Below are 19543 nucleotides of genomic sequence, written 5' to 3'. Positions count from 1 at the left end.
ATCAGGCAACTGAATATTATTATTTATATTATGATATCATATTGCATTCTTTCATACTCGTCTCATCGACAATGGGAATATTACTAGCTATAAACCATAACGAGCATTATTTACAAATACAATTTCAATTTCAAGTCATGCATTGCACATATTGCTATTTAATTCTGATTTCATTAATAACCGATCGTGTTTTCAGGATCACATTGCGGCTTCTTGCGAAACCCTACGTCATCAGAGAGCGTCAAAAACACCGTCGCAGCTACGCGCCACATTTCATTGTCATTCACCAGCGCTGTGTTTTCAATCTGCATGTGGCCTCTTGCAGGGACGTTGCAGGATTGTTTACGTCGTCTGCGCATGTAAGTATATTTACAACATGTAACTTACACAGCTTTATGTTATTTACTATATCAACGCGTTTTCGGAACGGAGTGGGAACTGGAGTGAGAGAAATGCTTCAAAGCTTCTCCGATCGCGGTTTGTCGTTGGCTGTCGAAAGAATAGTCCATATGCCGTCTTCATTGAGTCTTTTCGCCCTAGTTACCTCTAATTTTACGCTGTTGCATGCTTGCAGTTAAAATAAAGATTAGCAAATGGTTTATAGCGGGTTGTATTTGCTTACTTGCGTAGGCAGCGATGTTTTCATTCAAAGTGAGCAACCTCCGATGTCCTTGTAACTAGTTATCGGTTTTCATAACTTAAAGGGCTTGTTGATACTGGACAAAGACGATTATTTTGGGATTAGTTTAAAAATATATGTTTTTGTTGAGTAAGAACAAAAATAATACCATGATATTACCATAACGCAAACACATAGTAAGTTACCACATTCCTTTTTCGTACGGGACTCTTGAAATGTACTCCTTTGTATAATGTATTTATGCAGTGTAATATCTCTGCGGTTACTTACTAAATACAATTTTAAAAATCAAACTATTCAAATTCTAATAGGTATTCCGGTCATAACAAAAAAAGTAAGTACCATAATAATTATTTATACAATCACTTCACACTGTTATCACCACAATAATGCTGTATGAAGACATTTAACGTTAAATTAAAAAGTACGTTATTCGTTTCACAGCTTAACTCACAATAAATGTAGTGACGCAAAATAATAATAATAGTAAAGACGGCAATAATATTAATAATAGATTAGCATGATTTTTAAAGAATACTCTTAGGCTATAACGTTACATCAACTATGAACTATCGTGATGAAAGCAGTTGTTGTCATTCTGTCTATGAAGCTCTGTAGCCTAAAGCCCTGAGCTACTAAGTTACAACTTTGCGTGACTGTGTGTATTGGATAAACCGTGTTATTAAGCGCCTCCTGGAGACATTTGTCTGTACATGACCCGTATTCTTCCAGACTTTTTCTTTTAGAGAAGTGAAGTCGAGGCACGCGCATCTTCAGAACCGTTTTCCACTTTCGAGCTCCTGAAGATGTTTAGCCACCTCAGGCTTCAGCAGGAGGTTATAAACTGCAGTGCAGTTTCATGTCGGTCACAGTACTGTAACCTCATGTATTATGCATCTGGGAGGGTCGCAGGTGGAGGTTTGCTTTCCGTCTGCTGGCTGGTGAAATCTGAAACGAAACCAATAGTTCAACGGCTATGATAAAATGAGTAGTGCGATGCAGTATTAATATGTCGCGCTGTTAACTGATATGCAGTAATATGAATACAGTCGTCCCCGCACGAGGAGTTTCACAGTTTAATAACCTAGAAACGATTTCTTGGTATTTGAGTTTTCAGATACGTTTTACTCCATTGGGATGTTGTTATAACTAAATGGTGTAATTACAGTTTGTGAAACTGTAAAATAGGCCTATGAAACTTTCAAGCGCTTCTGACTAATGGCGCCGCCTGCTGTCAGTTTAGCGAAATGCGGGTCATTAATGAGTTTTAGAGACACTCGTTTGAAAGCTTGGAGAAGAATAGAAAACGAAACTTAAAGTGTTCTGCCTAGTTCGCAACACACCGCGTTTACGCATGGTTTCTATTTTATTTTATTGCTGATATCGTTTTTCCAACACACTTTCGAAAAGTTTAGACAAGTTTCAGGATCATCTCGTGTTGTGGAGTTTGTGGATCTAAACGATTTGCAGAGGCCACCAGGGAAAACGTAGCAACGTATTGCTGGAGTTTAATCAGTCTATTTCATTTTCATTTTGCGGAACAGTGTTTAGTCAGTGCACGCGTCTGGGCCTTATCTAGTTTGTCTGTCAAGTTCATCTGTCTTTTACCTTCAGGTGTTTTTGTGGTATGTATAACTTTTTGGGTTCGTCTAAATGGGTTTTTATTTGTGTAGGTAAAACCAAGCACTTTGTTGCCAAAGTGACTGAACCGTTACTGTAGAATCTGTGCTAAAACTAGGAGTCAGTGATTCATTTTAAAGAAGGTTTTAGATACAAGAGTATTGTAATAAACACCCTTTTATTTTCTTCCTTTGAGGGCTTCACTTATGCTTTTGGGTGATATACTAAATTTGTATAGGGTTCCCATCTTTCCACGGTCATAGCACACCTAGCTAGAACTATCAGGGAATTTTCAAATTGAACAGAAACAGAATCCTGACCACTTTCCAAAGTCATGGGAATGTATAAAATCTTAAGAAGTCATTTGTGTCAAGCACATGCAGTTGTTTTCTTAGAAATATTGTGTTTGTTAGAAATTGCTTTGTGTGAATGCAATCTCTATTTTTTAAACTCATTATTATGATAATGTGAAAATCCATTGGTTAAATGTAACAATTCCTATTTATTGAATCATAGTCACTTTCCAATATTTATCTACCTCAACTCTCAGTTTTGAAGACATTAATTTATTTAAATGGCTAATTGGCTAAACTTTCTGCTCTTACAACAGGCTTTTCCTTGGTAAAAGGAAAATGGTATTCTTTAAAATACCTTGGAGTGCCATGTTAGTACCGTGGTATTGGTACCTACCTAGGTATATATAAATATAACGTGGAGTTACAATCTTGTACAATCTCTACCCTGTGCTATCTCAGTGTATTTTGAAAGGAATGGCCACTAAAATGCCAGATTTGTATTGGGGGTATCAAAGTGACAAGTGTGACTTTTGCTTAATAGTCCAGTCATTTTAAGCCAAAATGGGGGTCAACCTTGAACAAATTGCAACAGAAGCAAATTCAACTGATTTTGTATCCTCAATATGTCCTGAATAAGGAAAAAAAAGCCCTGAAGAATCCCATTAGGGGAAAGTTTCGAAAAAGACCCAAATATAGCCTATTCATACGCCTATTCATTCTTTTTCTCACGTGAATAGAGTAAAAATTTTAACCTTTAGATATCACCATGAAAATTACTGAGTTGATTACTTGCATCAAGACAAACAAAAAATGTATTACAAGTTTTTTGAAATTGTTTGTTAACATGGACAAACGGTGCATAATCTAATTACTTATGTGCTGATTTGCATACATACCACAACAGATCTAAACATTGGGTATTCACGTGAGAAAAAGAATGAATAGGCGTATGAATAGGCTATGTTTGGGTCTTTTTCAAAACTTTCCCCCAGTGGGATTCTTAGGGGCTTTTTTTTCCTTACTCAGGACATATTGAGGTTAGGATACAAAATCAGTTTGCTTCTGTTGCAATTTGTTCAACTATAAGCTTATTTAGAGAGTACGCCATTACGTCTGAAGTTAAATGTGAAGCTGCATCAAGGTGCTGAATTATTTATTGTCTATGCTAGGGTTTGATAGGAGGATATGAGTTCAGGTATGTGTGTTTTTAATATAAATTTTCATTGTACACTGGAATGTAACAAAAAGTAACATACAAAAATTATGTGGTTAGAAAAATGTTGCTCTCACTGTCTCACATTAATTTTTTTCCTTTGTGTCTTGTGTAATGTGTGATAATAACCTTGCTATTTTTCTGGGCTATTGTTGCCTGAATCTATTAAAAATAATGAATTTGCTGGCTAAACTCTCTGTTGACCTGCTGTATTGTGAGGAGTGAGCACTGTTAAATCTTAAGCAACTTATTTTAAACTCTCACAGCAATTCACCAGACATATACTATGCTGTAGAGTACTGCATTTTTTAAACGAGTGTTAGGTTCACTTTTTTTTCTGTCTTCCAATGTTTTTCCAGTCTCTTAAACTCACTCATCATTGTGCTTTAGCTACTATAGTTGCTCACATTGGGAGAGAATGTCCTTGAAAATGCTTTCCTCTAATACCCATGACCACTTTCCCTCACCATAAGGATCCACAAATTACTCGCTAAGCCAGAAATAAATTGATTGTGTCACAATAAGCATGAATAATTAATATTTGAGCCTTTTACCAAGTGTTCAAATTACAGTCTCCTCTGTTGCCAAGAAATAAGCCAACAGAATTTGTGTGTCTGTACAGTGACACTGCAACATCAAAAAGCTTGCTTTCACTTTGCATTCTTTAATGGATTTTTCTGTTGTTCTATGTCTCTCTGCAGAAGAAGCAGTGCACAGACTAAGCCTTTGCCATCATTGTGACATTACATCCAGACAGCTGAGTCTCATCCTAACACATCCACCAAGCCCAACGCTACTCCCTCCTCTCCCCCGACCCCTGCGCTATGAGCAGAGGTAGAGGAGGGTTTAACAAAGATTGCCAGCGATTCTCCCTCCCTCCCCAACAGGGAAAACCTCAGTTTCATTCCCACACGACCACTGGTCACCAACGGGGCCCTTGTGTCCCAAGCCCCGGCTCTGTATCCGGCACCTATCCGCACCCTTCTCTTTACTCCTCTTACCCGGGTGCTCCTGGCGTGCCTCCACGTGGTCAACCTTTCCCCCCTAGTCCCTCTGATTCACCCCTGTGGGCATCCCCCCACCACAGCAGTGATCAGATCTCTGACCCAAATGGTGTAAGTTTCCGACAATACCAGGTGCAGTTCCTCAGGGGGCAAAGTGCACAGGCTCCGCAGTTCAAAGCACCCCAGCAACGAGGGTCCCAAACTCCCAGCCAAGGGGAAAAGTTCTCAACTGAGCCTCTCCACTACCAGACAGGTTATCGAGACTTCAAAACAAGTGGTAACAGTTTCGGTAGAAGAGACTGCTACGCGAGAGGCCGAGGAAATTGGCAAAGGGAGCATAACTTTGGACCTAAGAAAAAGTCAGGGTGGAATCACCCTCATCAGAAGGGACAGTATTATCCAAATCAACAGACTAAGCATTACTGGAATGCACAGGCAGATGATGTGTCCTCTGGCCTTCATAGCCTGAGTTTAAGTGACCGGATAACAAGGGTAGACAACTCTGATATATTGTCCTGCAGTAGCATTTCTAGCAAGGTTTTCAGTTCTCCTGGCTCGGTCAGAGAGTCTCTGTATTTGACCCCTGAGATCCAGCAACAGGTCTTTGCTTTTTTGACATCACTCGGGCCAGACGAGACCATTCAGGCAAGAGCCTTGAGCAAAAAGCTTGGTCTTCCCAAAACGATTGTTAATAAGGCTTTATATGCCCTCTTAAAGACAAACCAAGCAGTGAAGCAAGGTGAGCTCCCTCCTCTGTGGAGACTCTGCAAGGAAGAGGACAGTGAGCCAATCAAAGGGAGAGACCAATCACAGTCTTCAAAGGATTTGGTTAAAGAGCCAGGTCGGAGTTCATCCATAAAACAAGAGGTTAGAGAGCATCTCACCAGCACCAGCGCTCCCTCTGCATCACAGATCCTCGTAGAGGCTGACGGCAATATCAGTGACCAGTCGGAGGACTCTGAAGGTGACGATACCTGTGAAACGTTGATTCCTGTCCAGGATCAACAGACTCTTTTACCTGCAGTCCAGTTGGTAACCTTGTCAACAATGGCGGATTCTAAAGATGGCAAAGAGAAGATCCTACAGTACCTCTACGAAGTGGGTACGGGTAATTCGCTTGTGATCGCCAAGAACCTCGGCCTGCGCAGTGCCAAGCAAGTTAATCCCACACTCTATGCCATGGAGAAACAAGGTGATGTAAGGCGCAACACCGAAGTTACTCCACCTACATGGTCACTTAGTGCACACCGGCAGGAAAAGATGGATCGCCAACGAAAAGCTGCGGCGACTGCAAAACGGGATGTGAACAGTGCCGAGATGTTGAACTTGGCAGCTGAAGGAATTGCAGACGTAGCTTCGGTCAAGTTGGAAGCAGATGATGTATTTGATTTTTCAGGTGATATTGGAGGAGTGCCGATGGATGGGGGTGAAAATCCATTGGTGGAGATGTTGGACAACAATAACATTTTTGGTAACACAGAGCTTGACATGCCTGGCCTTGAGCCAATACCCCCCAAACCCAGTGACCTTTCCTCCTCCACCTTCCGCTACTTCCAACCTCCTCCCCATCAGTTCTCATACTATCAGGATACGGCCAGTAATGGAGGAGAACGTTCACAGTGGGCATCTGATGATATTCCAGAATTCCTGAACACGATCCGCTCTGAGGTCGCCATTTCGTTGGCTGCTCCCCCTCCCCCAGCTCAAAGCCTGGAGTCAAGCAGATTCCAGAAACTCAAGGAGGCCCGCAGTAAGAACCCAGTTAGTGGGCTGATGGAGTTTGCTCAGCATCTTGGACACACTTGTGAATTCCTACTTCTGGAGCAGTCTGGACCCTCACATGACCCCCGGTTAGTAGATGAAAAGTTTGTTTATGGTTGCATGTCAGCATTTGTTAGCCTGTGTTAAGACAGTTTTTGCCTCTGTCTTTTTTGGCAGTGTATGTGTTTGGAAGGCAGATACACAGCTGTGATTATTTAATTTAAGAATTTGTGAAACAGCTAATGTATTTTTTGGAGATGTTACAGAAGTAATGTTCTCTTGTTAGTGAATTTTGGTGAAATGAGGTTGCATGATTAAGAATTAGAAACAAACATTTTACTTTAAAAACAGTTTATAGTTTTTTATTTATTTTTTTTTGTCTCCAGGTTTCGGATGCAGGTCATGTTAGATGGTCGCAGGTTTCCACCAGCTGAGGGTTCAAACAAAAAAGTGGCCAAAAAAGATGCTGCAGCCACAACCCTGAAGATTCTTTGGAAGGAGATGAAGGGAGCAGATGGAGATGAAGAGGAAGAACCGAGCATTGAGGGAGCTGAGTCAACCACTGACCTGTCAGATGATATGCTAGTATGTTTTTCTTTTTATGTATCAAAGTTGCATGAAACTTGATCATTTAATCTCTTACAGATAATATCTTTGATGTCTTATTTTACCTTTCATTTAAATATATGTACATTTATATATGTATGTTGTATATTACATATAATATAAAAATATTCATTTAAATATAATATTGATTTAAAGGATTAGTTCACCTCAGAATTAAAATTTCCTGATAATTTACTCACCCCCAAGTCATCCAAGATATTCATGTCTTTCTTTCTTCAGTCGAAAAGAAATTAAGGTTTTTGAGGTAAACGTTCCAGGATTTTTCTCCATATAGTGGACTTCAAATTGCAGCTTCAAAGGGCTCTACACAATCCCAGCCGAGGAATAAGGGTCTTATCTAGCCAAACGATCTGTCATTTTCAAAAAAAAACAACAACATTTATATACTTTTTAACCACAAATGCTTGTCTTGCACTAGCTGTGATGCACCACACATTATGGAATCACGTTGAAAGGTCACGCGTGACATAGGCAGAAGTATCGACCTAGTGTTTACAAAGCGAACATGCAAAGACGAAGTCAGACGCCCTTTACAAAAAAACTAAAATAAATGAAAGGTAAAACAATGATGTTGGACGATTTTGTAGTTGGAGAAGAAAATGAAGAGTTTTTTGCCCTACCCTACATTTTACACCTACGTCAGGTTACCGCCTTACATTTCCGACGTGATTATGTAATGCGTGGACGTGCAAGACGAGCATTTGTGCTTAAAAAGTATATAAATGCGTGGGGTTTTTTTTTTTAGAAAATCCCCCGATAGTTTCGCTAGATAAGACCCTTATTCCTCGGCTGGGATCGTGTAGCCCTTTGAAGCTGAATTGAAACTGCGATTTGAACCTTCAACCTGTTGATAACTGTTGAAATCCACTATATGAAGAAAAATCCAGGAATATTTTCCTCAAAAACCTTAATTTCTTTTCTACTGTAGAAAGAAAGACATGAATATTGTGGATGACTTGGTGAGTAAATTATCATGAAATTTCAATTCTGAAGTGAGCTAATCCTTTAATTTAAAATAAAATGTTCATTTGTTTATTTATTCATCCTCTCTCGCTCTCTTCATATCATTTCTAAAGGGTGGCACCGATACTCCGCCCCAGGCTCTTTCTCGGTCTCTACCTGGAGGAAAGAATCCCGTTTCTGTCCTGATGGAGCACAGTCAGCGCAGTGGGCATGCCATCCAGTTTATAAAGACAGGACAGGAAGGGCCCCCCCATGATCCACGGTAAAATGCGTCCCACAGTAAAGAACTTTAGGTTATATCCCTTTAATCCTGCTACAGAAAGTCACATGCTTTTTGTCCTGATGTGTCTCTATTTGCCAGGCTCTTCTGTCCCCTTGCTCTCCTCACATTCTCCACACCTCCAAGCACATTCTGTACTATCTCCTCTCATTCTTGCTCTTCCTTTTAAAGTCCTCAACTCTTTTCCCCATATCACTTTGTTGCCTCTACAGAACCTACTGAGCTTTTATGTTGTCGTTTTGGTAGCACTATTCTTTTCTCTTTATCTGTTCCTCTTTTGTTTTTCTGTGTCCTTTCTTGCCTTTGCCCCTGCAGTGTGATTTTTTTTTTTTGTTTTTTTTTTTTGTTTTTTTGCTGGGTGTGAAACAATGCCTCTTTGCTTTGTCTGATGAGAAACTTGATCTCTGTTGAGGAAAAAGCTTTATTTTACTTTAGGACTGAGCAGCAAGTTACAATTCTTTAGATGGTGTAGCTGTATTATTGCAGATATCATACTGTAAGTATAATATCTTGAAGTTGATGAATGTAGTTTCTCCTCATTTCTTGTTTAACTTATTAAATGAGAAATCTTATTATTGTTAGGTTCAGGACAGCCTCCACAAACATACATGTATAGTTCTGTCATGTGCCAGTGGATATTCATGGACTTTAGCAAAAGAGCGATTCTGATTACTGGCCTTGATGTAGCCTAAATGTAGCACTGCCTGCCAAACTAGACTTACTAGGCAATTGTTTTGGCTCTAGTTGGCAAAAACAGGAATTGACAGCATGATTGTATGCATAATTGCATATTTTTGTTTCTCTGTCGTTCTCAGTGTGCTTTATCAGTGTAACAAATATTAGTACATTTGAATAGCTGGTTGTAGTTGGGTCGTAAGATTAATTATGTTTTTGAAAGAAGTATTTTGCTCATGCTCACCAAGGCTGCATTTAATTGATCAAAAATAATTCTATATATTTGAAAATATAGTGTCCACTGTGACTGATTTGTCATTTTCACTCCTTTCTCCCACCATCTTTCTTGCTTTTTCTTACTTCCTCTGTCAGGTTTATGTTCCGTGTAAAGGTTGGGGACCGTCTCTTCCAAGAAGCCTCAGCGCCCAGTAAGAAAGCAGCGAGGCAGCTGGCAGCGGAGGAGGCCGTGAAGGAGCTAATGGGAGATGGACTACTACATCTTAACAAGGTGAAGAGAGGTTTGGCAAGATGGAGCTCCTTTCAAGCTCTTTGAAAGATGGAAAGAAAAAGAGAATTGTATATGCTGATAAACTGAACTCAGTCTTTCTCTTCCAGCCTCCAGGTAATTTCTTTGCTCTGGGCGAGAATGAGCCTCAGCCAGCCGTTCCTGCGTGCCCCTCGCTACCCCCCCTGACGGCATCTGAGCTCCAGGCGGCACATGAAGCAGGTGTGGGTGACCTCATCAACCACCTGAACAACAACGCAGTGTCCGGCCTCCTCGAGTACGCTCGTGCTCGAGGCTTCGCTGCTGAAATCCGCCTTGTGGGCCAGTCCGGACTCTCACACGAGCCCAAGTACACTTGCACTCTTACTTTGTCACGTTTTCTAGATTTTTATGTCCTTATGACAGAAGCAGCAGATTCTCATCTCGGTGTCTGATTCTCCACTGCTCTGGCACACAATAAAAAGTTCATATCACATTTTATTTCATCTCCCTTTTTTTTACAGGTTTACTTACCAGGCTAAATTGGGAGGGCGGTGGTTTCCTGCAGTGTGTGCTAGTAATAAGAAGCAGGGGAAGCAGGAGGCAGCAGACGCTGCTCTTCGAGTGCTCATCGGAGAAGCAGAGAAAGCAGCACGTACTGGAGAGCTCACACCAGAGGTACTAAACGCGCAGAAACTTTAATAAAAGTTCATAATAAAATAAGCAGTAGCTTTTAACTATGCATTAACAAAGTTACTATTAAATATTGAGGGGTCATAATATTTGAAAGCAGTACAAAATTAACTTTTTGGTGTTTTTTTTGCTACACGTGTCCCTGTGTGTGATGCTAAATTGTTATAAAAAAAAAAAAACACAGATTTTTTTTTTTTTTGTCTGTTTATAACTATTTTGTGCACAACATTTACATCAACAAGGGTCATTATAATTCCTACAATTTTACTTATTCAGAAAATTTATTGTAAACTGCAACATAAGAAAACTTTTAATAATAAAGTTCTGTTTAATTATGTTTTTTACTTGCCAAAACAAAAGTTTACTCACAAATGGTATTTTTGAACCGTTTGAAAGGGTTTTACATGTACTAGGTAAGTAAATGTATATATAACTCATATATTTATATGATTTATATAGAACGATTCATATAAATATTATATTTATAATTTATATTGATTTATTTATACATTATATGATTCATTATTTATGCGTGTGTATGTTAATTATCTAAAAATTTTAAATGGCGGTAGTGTTAAATCATATTAAAAATCATTAAAAAAAAAAAAAAAATATATATATATATATATATATATATATATATATATATATTATTATTTTTTTTTTTATTTTTTTTTTTTTAATTATTATTTTTTTAAGGTTTTTTTAATGATTTTTTTAATGTTATTGACAGAAGTCTCTTCTGCTCATTGCATAAAATAAATGTTTTAAATTTAATTGAAGTAATTTATTCCTGTGATGGCAAAGCTGATTTTCAGCATCATTACTCCAGTATTCAGTGTCACATGATCCTTCAAAAATCACATGCATATAAAAATATGCTGATTTGGTTCTCAAGAAACATTTTTTATTATTATTATCAATAATAATGTTGTACATAGTTGTGTTTTCAGGATTCTTGATGAATAGAAAGTTAAAAAACAACATTATAAATCGAAATCTTTTGTAACATTATAAATGTTTTTATTGTCACTTTTAACTATTAATTTCTTTCCAAAGAAATTCCTACTGACCCCAAACTTTTGAATGGTAGTGTATAATGTTACAAAAGCTTTCTTTTTCAGACAAATGTTGTTCTTTTGATATATTTATTATATAGGAGACAGTTGAACATTATTTCCCTGTACAACTGTCATTATTCAGAAGTATTTGACCAGTCATTGTTGCACTTGACCTATCAAAATCTTAAAGAGAGATGTGTAAAAAAATTGTTACTAAAATAGTTTTTGTACGTTTCAGTTGCCAATATCAGGCAGTACCATGCATGATCAGATCGCCATGCTAAGCCATCAGCGCTTTAATGCACTCACAGCTCGCATCCAGCACAGCCTTCTGGGTAGGAAGATTCTTGCCACCATTGTTATGAGAAACGGATCAGATACACTTGGAACAGTTGTCAGCCTTGGGACAGGTACATAGACCCTTAGACTTAAACACAGACAGAGCCAACATGATGTATGCACTGTAATTAGAGATGTGCCATAATTGTCATCTTACACCTGTAGGAAACCGCTGTGTTAAGGGAGAGGAGCTTAGTCTTCGAGGGGACACCGTTAATGACTGCCACGCAGAAATCATCTCCAGGAGAGGCTTTATCCGGTATCAGCTTGCAGCAGAAATTTCTCTCTCCCTCACTCTCAATCCCATAATTCATTTTTCCTCTCATTCTACAGCTTTTTCCTTCTCATTCTTCAAGATGGAGTCTTATTTCACAGCAGCTCATAAATAATATTGACTATATATTCAGTGTCCTGAAGATGTTACTGTGAGAGCGTCTTCTCCTATGCCTGCGGTCTTTCTTTTTCTCTGTCTTTCTCAATGATTATTGTGTGTGTGTGTGTGTGTATACATATTTATATTTGAAGTGGATCAAAAAAAGATCATCAAGGTTGTCCTAACACAAGTATTGTTAAAATTCATGTATAACTCTGATGAAAGGTTTTGATCCACTTCAAATATTGACTACTGTATGTATGTGTATATAAATATTTAAAATACTTTTTTAACTGAATTGTTACTGTTATCATTTTTAATGTTATTTAATTTCTTAATATTTCAGTAATAAACTTTATATATGTAACTTTTTTACACAGTTAACAGTTTAATCTAGCATTTAAAAAAGTGAGACAAATGCACAAAAAGCACCAACTTGGAACCGTTACACAAATTAGATTTTGATCAGCCCTATTAGTGAAATAAAAAGCAATATATTAACTAAACACTCTTATTTGTAAAATCTGTATGGCTCAGGTTTTTGTACGGTGAGCTGATGAAACATTGGGAAAGCCCTGGTGATGGGAGTATTTTTGAGGTGGCAGATGATGGTAAGCTGAAGATCAAACCTGACATCACCTTTCATCTCTATATTAGGTGAGACATGCACTTCCTCTCATCTGAGCTGGTTTTACAACAGAGATTCATCTGCAAACATGATAACGCATGCCTTTTTCTTTGTCTCAAAGCACTGCTCCATGTGGCGATGGCGCTCTGTTCGATAAGTCGTGCAGTGAGGCTGCTGAAGAAAATCTCTCTGGACACATGCCTCTCTTCGAGAACGTAAAACAGGGCAAGCTCAGAACCAAGGTGGAGAACGGTAAGCGACCGAAAAAGAACTGTAAATAACTGCATCAATGGGGTAAAAATTCAAAGATCAATCTTTTAATCTGTCTTAATGCAGAAACCCCTGAAAAAACAACATTTCTATCAGTGTCAACTGTCACATGCTGTCATAGTTTCTGTTTGAAATTCCCGATCTTAAAGTCAGCATGAAACGGAAGTTGCGATAGTCTTTTCTTCACTATTGTAACACACATCTGAGTGAAACGGCACCTCGAACAAGAAAAAATTTGGGCGTGACTTGATTTTGAACCTCATAATAATAATAATATTAAATGTTAAAATTAACTGATTTGTAGGCTACTTATATTTAAATTACACAAGGAAGTTTTTATAATAATAATATTTTTACACTTAAATGGTGGCTGTCATAAAAACATGAATTTATTCAAACGCATTAAATATTGAAGAACAGGCAAGTAAAAATACAATGAATATCCAATATAGTGCATATATTTAACAAAATGCCAGTGTCTTGTAGCTGCCAGTGAGTGACTTTTCTGAGGTAAAAGTAACATTACGTGATATTGTTTACAAGCTGTTTTTTTTTTTTTTTTTTACGTCTTTCTAAAAACGACGATTGCATGTGACATGATACGGATTTCAGGAAGGTGTACTGTATCGTTTAAAGCTACAGTCGGCAACCCTGGAAGATTGAGTGGACTTAGCCAAAATTTTGAATGTTTACAACTCTCATGCCCCTCCCCCACTATCAACGAATACCCTCCCATCGAGTTTGTGCGCGTCAGTGCGTGTGCACCAGATTTTCTGTGAACGCGCCCGTCTCATTAGCATCGATCAACACCATGGAGTACTCGGAGGTATGCTGGGTTGTTTTTGACCTCCTAGCTCTTGAGGTCAACCGAGGAATTGGAATCTTTTCCGCCATCACTCTTCGTTACTGCGCGAACTTCAGGTGTGTGCATGTGATTGTAACGTGCGCGAGGGGGGAGTGGAATCTGTGGCGTGTGCACGACCTGTGATTGACAGTCAGATCTCACACCCCCCTGCGCTGATTGGACCCGATGATCTTGGAGCGGGGGATTTTTGCAAAACAAATAACACGCTCCAGATGGAGTTAGAAGCTCAGGTTTTTTCTAAAACCACCTTATTTATGTTGTTCTGTCGGATTATAGTGTCGATTTCACTGAATATGATCAAGAAAATGTTGCCGACGGCAGCTTTAACATACCTTCTGATGTTCATTCATGTTTATTTCGTGCTGTTACTAGAAGTAAAGCAGAAGAGATGAACAGTTCATGTGTGCCCGGCGTTGCTGCTTGGCTTGAACTGAAGCGCTACAACTATCTGTCACGCCACATTAAAGAGCGCCAAAACAGCATTTAGTGTTTGAATTTCATAATAAAATTGACAGAATTTGAAAGCTTCATATCAGAAGTAGCAAAGCTTATTGAGATTTATTGGATGGGAGGCACGCTACAATGTTTAGTTCAATGATCAACTAAAAAACAGCATAGACTGAAAGGTTGATTCTTGGGGTTTAAGAATCGTTATCGGTTCTTCAAAATGAGAATCGATTAAAATGTAAGAATTTTTTTTTTTTTTAAGCAGCCCTACTGTGATCTCATGTGAGTGAGTGGTTGTCTCGACCTCGCTCTAGTAAACACGTCATCAGAGAAGAGAAGATGTTGCAAGTGGAGAGTTATTTTGATTAAAGATTATGAGGGCACATGAATTAAAAATATAATGATATTCACGGATAAATAAATCAAGAATTGTCCATTTTGATTTCATGGTGACTTTAAATAGCCATTTACTGTATGCACATGCTGTGGAGTAATTCCACCTCAGGTACACAACTCTAGTCCGCTAACTGTTGGATTAAATAAGAAGCACTCAGCAGTGTTTGTTGTACCATCTGGTTGCAATTATCTTGCCAAAGAGGTTCTCTATAGCCACGTGAACGTGGCCTTTTGCCAGGGAAAACAGCCATTGTCTAGTGGGATAGTAGAAAAGCAATTACGTGGCAAAAGCGGTTGGCAGGTAAGCGGATGTATTTCTTTGAATTCAACTTGACAAGTCTGCACATGATGTTGGCAGTTGTGCTTGGTTAGCTGTTGTGCGGACCCTGACTGTTGACAAGGAAGTAAAAAAAAAAAACAGCCTCATGATGTATTGTGACAGAGATTTTTCTGACAGTCCTGCGATAAGCCAGATAATGCTATTTGTTTAGTTGGCTAGTTTTCTAGAGCTACTGTAGACAATACTACAGTCTTCTCATTTGGTCCTCAACTGTACATTCTATTTGCATGTCTGTCACATCATACATTCTTGCATATTATTGAATAAACCAAGATTTCTCACCTTTTCCTTTTTCTGTTTTCATTAAACCTTACCTTTTCTCAGGTGAAGGCACCATCCCAGTGGAGTCCAGTGACATTGTGCCCACCTGGGATGGCATTCAGCATGGTGAGCGCCTGAGGACCATGAGCTGCAGCGACAAGATCCTGCGCTGGAATGTGCTCGGCCTACAGGGGGCGCTCCTTAGCCACTTCATCCACCCCGTTTATTTGCGCTCAGTCACCCTTGGTAAAAAAAATGCTGCCATGCTTTGAGTAACGATATCCAGTGTTTTCAAGCATCTGTTTGTTTTTATTTAATTATATTTACAATAAAGGTATTTAATTGAAACTGTTTGAAAAATTAATAATAATATTAATAATAATTAAAATATGTAAACTTGTAATAATATATTATATTATTTATAAAATGCATTATTATTGTTGAATTATTAAAAATAAGTATACAGCTATTAAAAAAATTATATTTATAAATTAAAACTAATAATATAAATAATTAAATTATATTTCATTTGACGATTCATTATAAAAATGTTTTGTAAAAAAAAAAACTATTTTTTTATTATTATTAATAGTAGTAATAATAGCAAATTATATAAATTATATTGCTCTTATATTAACATTCACAATTTTGTATTATTATTCAAAAAAATAAAAAATTATATTAAAATGATAATTTATAATAAATTGTATTATGATGCGTCAAAGTTAGAACTTCTTTTTTAATATGCTTTTGTTCAGGGTATCTCTACAGCCATGGTCACCTGACTCGAGCTGTATGTTGCCGATTGGCTAGAGACGGTGATGCGTTCAAAAAGAGTTTACCAGCAAACTTTACTCTCAACCACCCTGAGGTACACACACACACACACACACACAACACAATGCATTTAGTACTATGAAACTTTTGTTTTTACTTCGATTTCATTCATTTTTTTTCTGTATTGCTCTTTGCAGGTGGGCAGGGTGAGTGTGTATGACTCGGCACGCCACACAAACAAGACCAAAGAGTCCAGTGTTAACTGGAGTCACCCGGACCAGGTCAGCGTTGAGGTACTGGATGGCACCAAGGGCAAAGTGGACAGGTGAGAGACGGACCCATCCGTCATACATCATTGTAAAAAGGGACTCCAGCTTATCTAGCTAATTGAATACTTAACCAAAGCACTTCGAGACCTAGACACCTGCTTTCGTTCATGATCTATCTTTCTCTCTTTACGCCAGTACCAAGATGGAGGTATCACGGGTTTCCAAGTCCAATCTGTTCCGTCTCTTCCAAGCTTTGTGTCAGCGTGCAGGCCGAGCCGATCTGCTGGCACTGCCGTCATACGCCCACGCTAAGATGGCTGCCACTTCATTCCAGGACGCCAAGAGGCTGTTCTTCCTGGCGCTGAACCAACATGGATATGGCTCCTGGATCGGGAAGCCCTTAGAAGAAAAAAGTTTCGAGGGAGAAGCCAGAGGCTCAGAGCTAAGGGGAGGAAGCGGGGACATTCGGGCTCCGGGTTGCGCAGTTGACCCCAATAGCTCCTTGAGCTCAAACAACAATTTACAGTCTGCAGCACAGGGCTTTTAGGGGATAGAGAAAGATGAAGAGAGAACAAATTAAGGGATGGATGGAGTGGAAGAGTGCCTGGCAGCAAGAGAGAGAGAATTGAGGAGGTACAGAGAGGGAGGAACAGGGTAAGCCTGTGGCTTTGGATTTGAACTTTAACCATCATGACAAAGCAGTAACGGATGCTACCATGGCAACAGAGCCATAAACCCAAGGCAAATTGGACTTGATGAGACATGAAGTAGAATCTTGGCCCTTTTTTTCTTCTCTTTTTTTTTGTTGAAAGTTTTAACTACAGGGTTGCATTTGTTTTAGCGGGTTTCTTTTTTCTTTCTTCCCATTTGCGACCATCTCAATACTGTTACGTGACTGTGTGGCCACATAGCTGAGGGATGATTCTGTTTCTCTCTCTCTCTCGTAGTCTTTTTGATTCGAATTCTACGTTTAGGTATTTCTCATTCAATAGAGAGATTTTTTTAATTTTTTTTTTGCTGGTCAGGGATATATTTACTGATATTCACCTCTTTTATCTGAGTTGGGTTGCAAAGGGTCATTTGTGAGTTTTGAAGTGTTAGTTCACTCAAAATGAAAATTCTCATTTACTTGCCTTCAGTGGTGTTCCAAACCTGTATGATTTTTTTTCTTTTTCTTTTTTCTGTGAAATATCATAAAAGAAAGATATTTTGAGAAACATTCAGTTACCAAAATTCTACAAAATATCTTCTTTTGTTTTTTAAAAAAAAAAGAAAAATGTATATAGGTTTGGAATGACATGAGGGTAAATGATGACAGAATTTTCATTTTTGGGTGAACTATCACTTTTAAGTTGCTCATCATGTACCAATTTGTCATTTACCCACCTTTTTTAATCAATTTAAATGCTGTTTGCTTTAAATCTGCACGGAATAAACTGCTTCTGTATTTACTTACTAAATTCATTTTATTTTTGTTGCACTATGTGAAGTTCCACATACCAACACTTGACTAGACTGCTTGAAATATATACATAATGTACATACAGATACATATGCACACAGATGTATATATAAGGTCTGTTGAACGAGTTTATACATATGCGTGTGTGTTTATGTATGTGTATATATTGTATGTATATATTTTGTAATGATTCGTAACTTTGAAATCCAATTTATTTTCTATCTTTTAATTATTAGGATGTAATTTTATATGAGATGTGTATGTTCTGTTTTGACTATCGTTGATGTGCATTGTTTGTTATACATGGGGATGGGGGGCTTGTGGTAGATAATGCATGCAGCCAAACAGTCTACATTTTGAGTGGTGAAAGCTATGGGTGAACAGCACAAACCACTCATATGCATATTTGTTTGTGTGTGTATGTGTACTTTTGTGGATCTGAACTATTTCTTGGAATATTATTTTGCCCTTTATATTGTAAGCTCAAGTCTGCATTGCTTGTTTCATGTGTTCAGACACTGTTAATTGATGCACTGCTTCAAGACTAAAGCAATACTAACATTCTGTTTCCTTCTTCCAGCAAATGTGAATCTGTATGCCTCAAACATTTGTCATCAAACCATTGAAGCCTATTCAAATTCTTTTAAGATAAGTTCTGTTCTATTAAAAAAAAGTAAAAGAGCATTTTCTTTCCTTGAGCTGCAGATTAATGTCTTGTGGTTTTTGCATTTCACAGCAAATGGTAAACACGCTCTGGTTATAGTACAATTGTGATGGTATGTCTATCCTAGGGAGAGGTGGAAGGGGATATATAGGTCAGAGTGCTGCTATTTACTTTACTTCTAATCAAGGAGAAAATAGTTTAAACTAATATGCCTAATTATGTTTCAGTGTGTATATATATACATGTATGCATGTATGTGTGTGTGTGTGTGTATATATATATATATATATACACCCTGAAATATTATTAAATAATTATATTTCAGTATAAAATATAAATATTCCGCTATCTACTGAACTAAGAAGAATCTTGAAAACAAGGCCAGAAAAATGAGTAGGGGAAAAATAACAACCGTGTATACAAATATTTTTTTATTGGACTGCAAATGAGACATCCATCCCTCAAGATTGCAATGAAACAAACAAAAAAAAATATATTGTTCCTGCTCTAGTAGTTTCAGAATTCTTAACTTTGTGAGGAAAATCCTTGATTTTTTTTTGGAATGATGGGGTTCTCTTGGCCAGAGTACCCTCGTATCTTATAGGCCCAGGGGCGTAGAATTTAGTAGGGACGTGTCCCTACCAATATTCAGTGACACTGATATATCCTTAGCAATAATTTCGATCAAAACTTAAAATATATTTATATTGATGTCCCCGTCCCCACCAATTTCAAAATCAAACCTACGCCACTGTATAGGCCCATATACATTTAATTAGAAATAAGTATTTAGGGTGTGTTTATTTTCCTTGTATGCCTCTGTAGAATTGACTAGACAACTAACTAAGCATTTCATCTAAGTTAATTAAAAATATCAAGCAATTTTGTAATTAATACATCATTGTATGAAATGACATATTAAAAAGGTGACCGCCTTGGCCTAACAATTTAATAAAAGCAAATAAATATAAAAGACTTGTCCTAACACAGTTTCATCTTAGTTGATTCTTGCCTAAATGTATGCCAGTGACGTGTGTTTACCAAACAGCTAGCATAAATATAGCGTAAATGTGACATTGAAAGGAATTCAAATTTACAAACTCAAAACTTGTCACAACGTACCGTGTACCTTTTA

The 19543-nt window shown here is 37.9% G+C and overlaps 1 protein-coding gene across 2 annotated transcripts; it reads left to right on the top strand.

Moving 5' to 3' along the window:
- The first annotated feature begins 232 nt into the window (after positions 1–232).
- Positions 233–18448, top strand: adar (adenosine deaminase RNA specific). 2 transcript variants are annotated; one of them, XM_084088700.1, is made up of 15 exons: positions 233–359; positions 4471–6623; positions 6921–7119; positions 8238–8386; positions 9452–9587; positions 9695–9933; positions 10088–10241; positions 11556–11727; positions 11822–11915; positions 12567–12686; positions 12779–12909; positions 15300–15482; positions 15995–16107; positions 16211–16338; positions 16478–18448. In XM_084088700.1, exons 2-15 carry the CDS (start codon positions 4594–4596, stop codon positions 16827–16829), a joined length of 4200 nt encoding a protein of 1399 aa, XP_083944826.1. In that variant the 5' UTR covers positions 233–359; positions 4471–4593; the 3' UTR covers positions 16830–18448. The 2 variants fall into 2 exon arrangements, with proteins under 2 accessions (XP_083944826.1, XP_083944827.1); XM_084088701.1 differs by lacking the exon at positions 233–359 and adding an exon at positions 2125–2265.
- Positions 18449–19543: the final 1095 nt, after the last annotated feature.

This window comes from Abramis brama (assembly GCF_963993115.1).
Source record: "Abramis brama genome assembly, chromosome: 17".
Classification (NCBI taxonomy): domain Eukaryota; kingdom Metazoa; phylum Chordata; class Actinopteri; order Cypriniformes; family Leuciscidae; genus Abramis; species Abramis brama.
The sequence above is the reverse complement of the archived record's forward strand: the minus strand, read 5'-3'. Positions and strand labels throughout refer to the sequence as shown.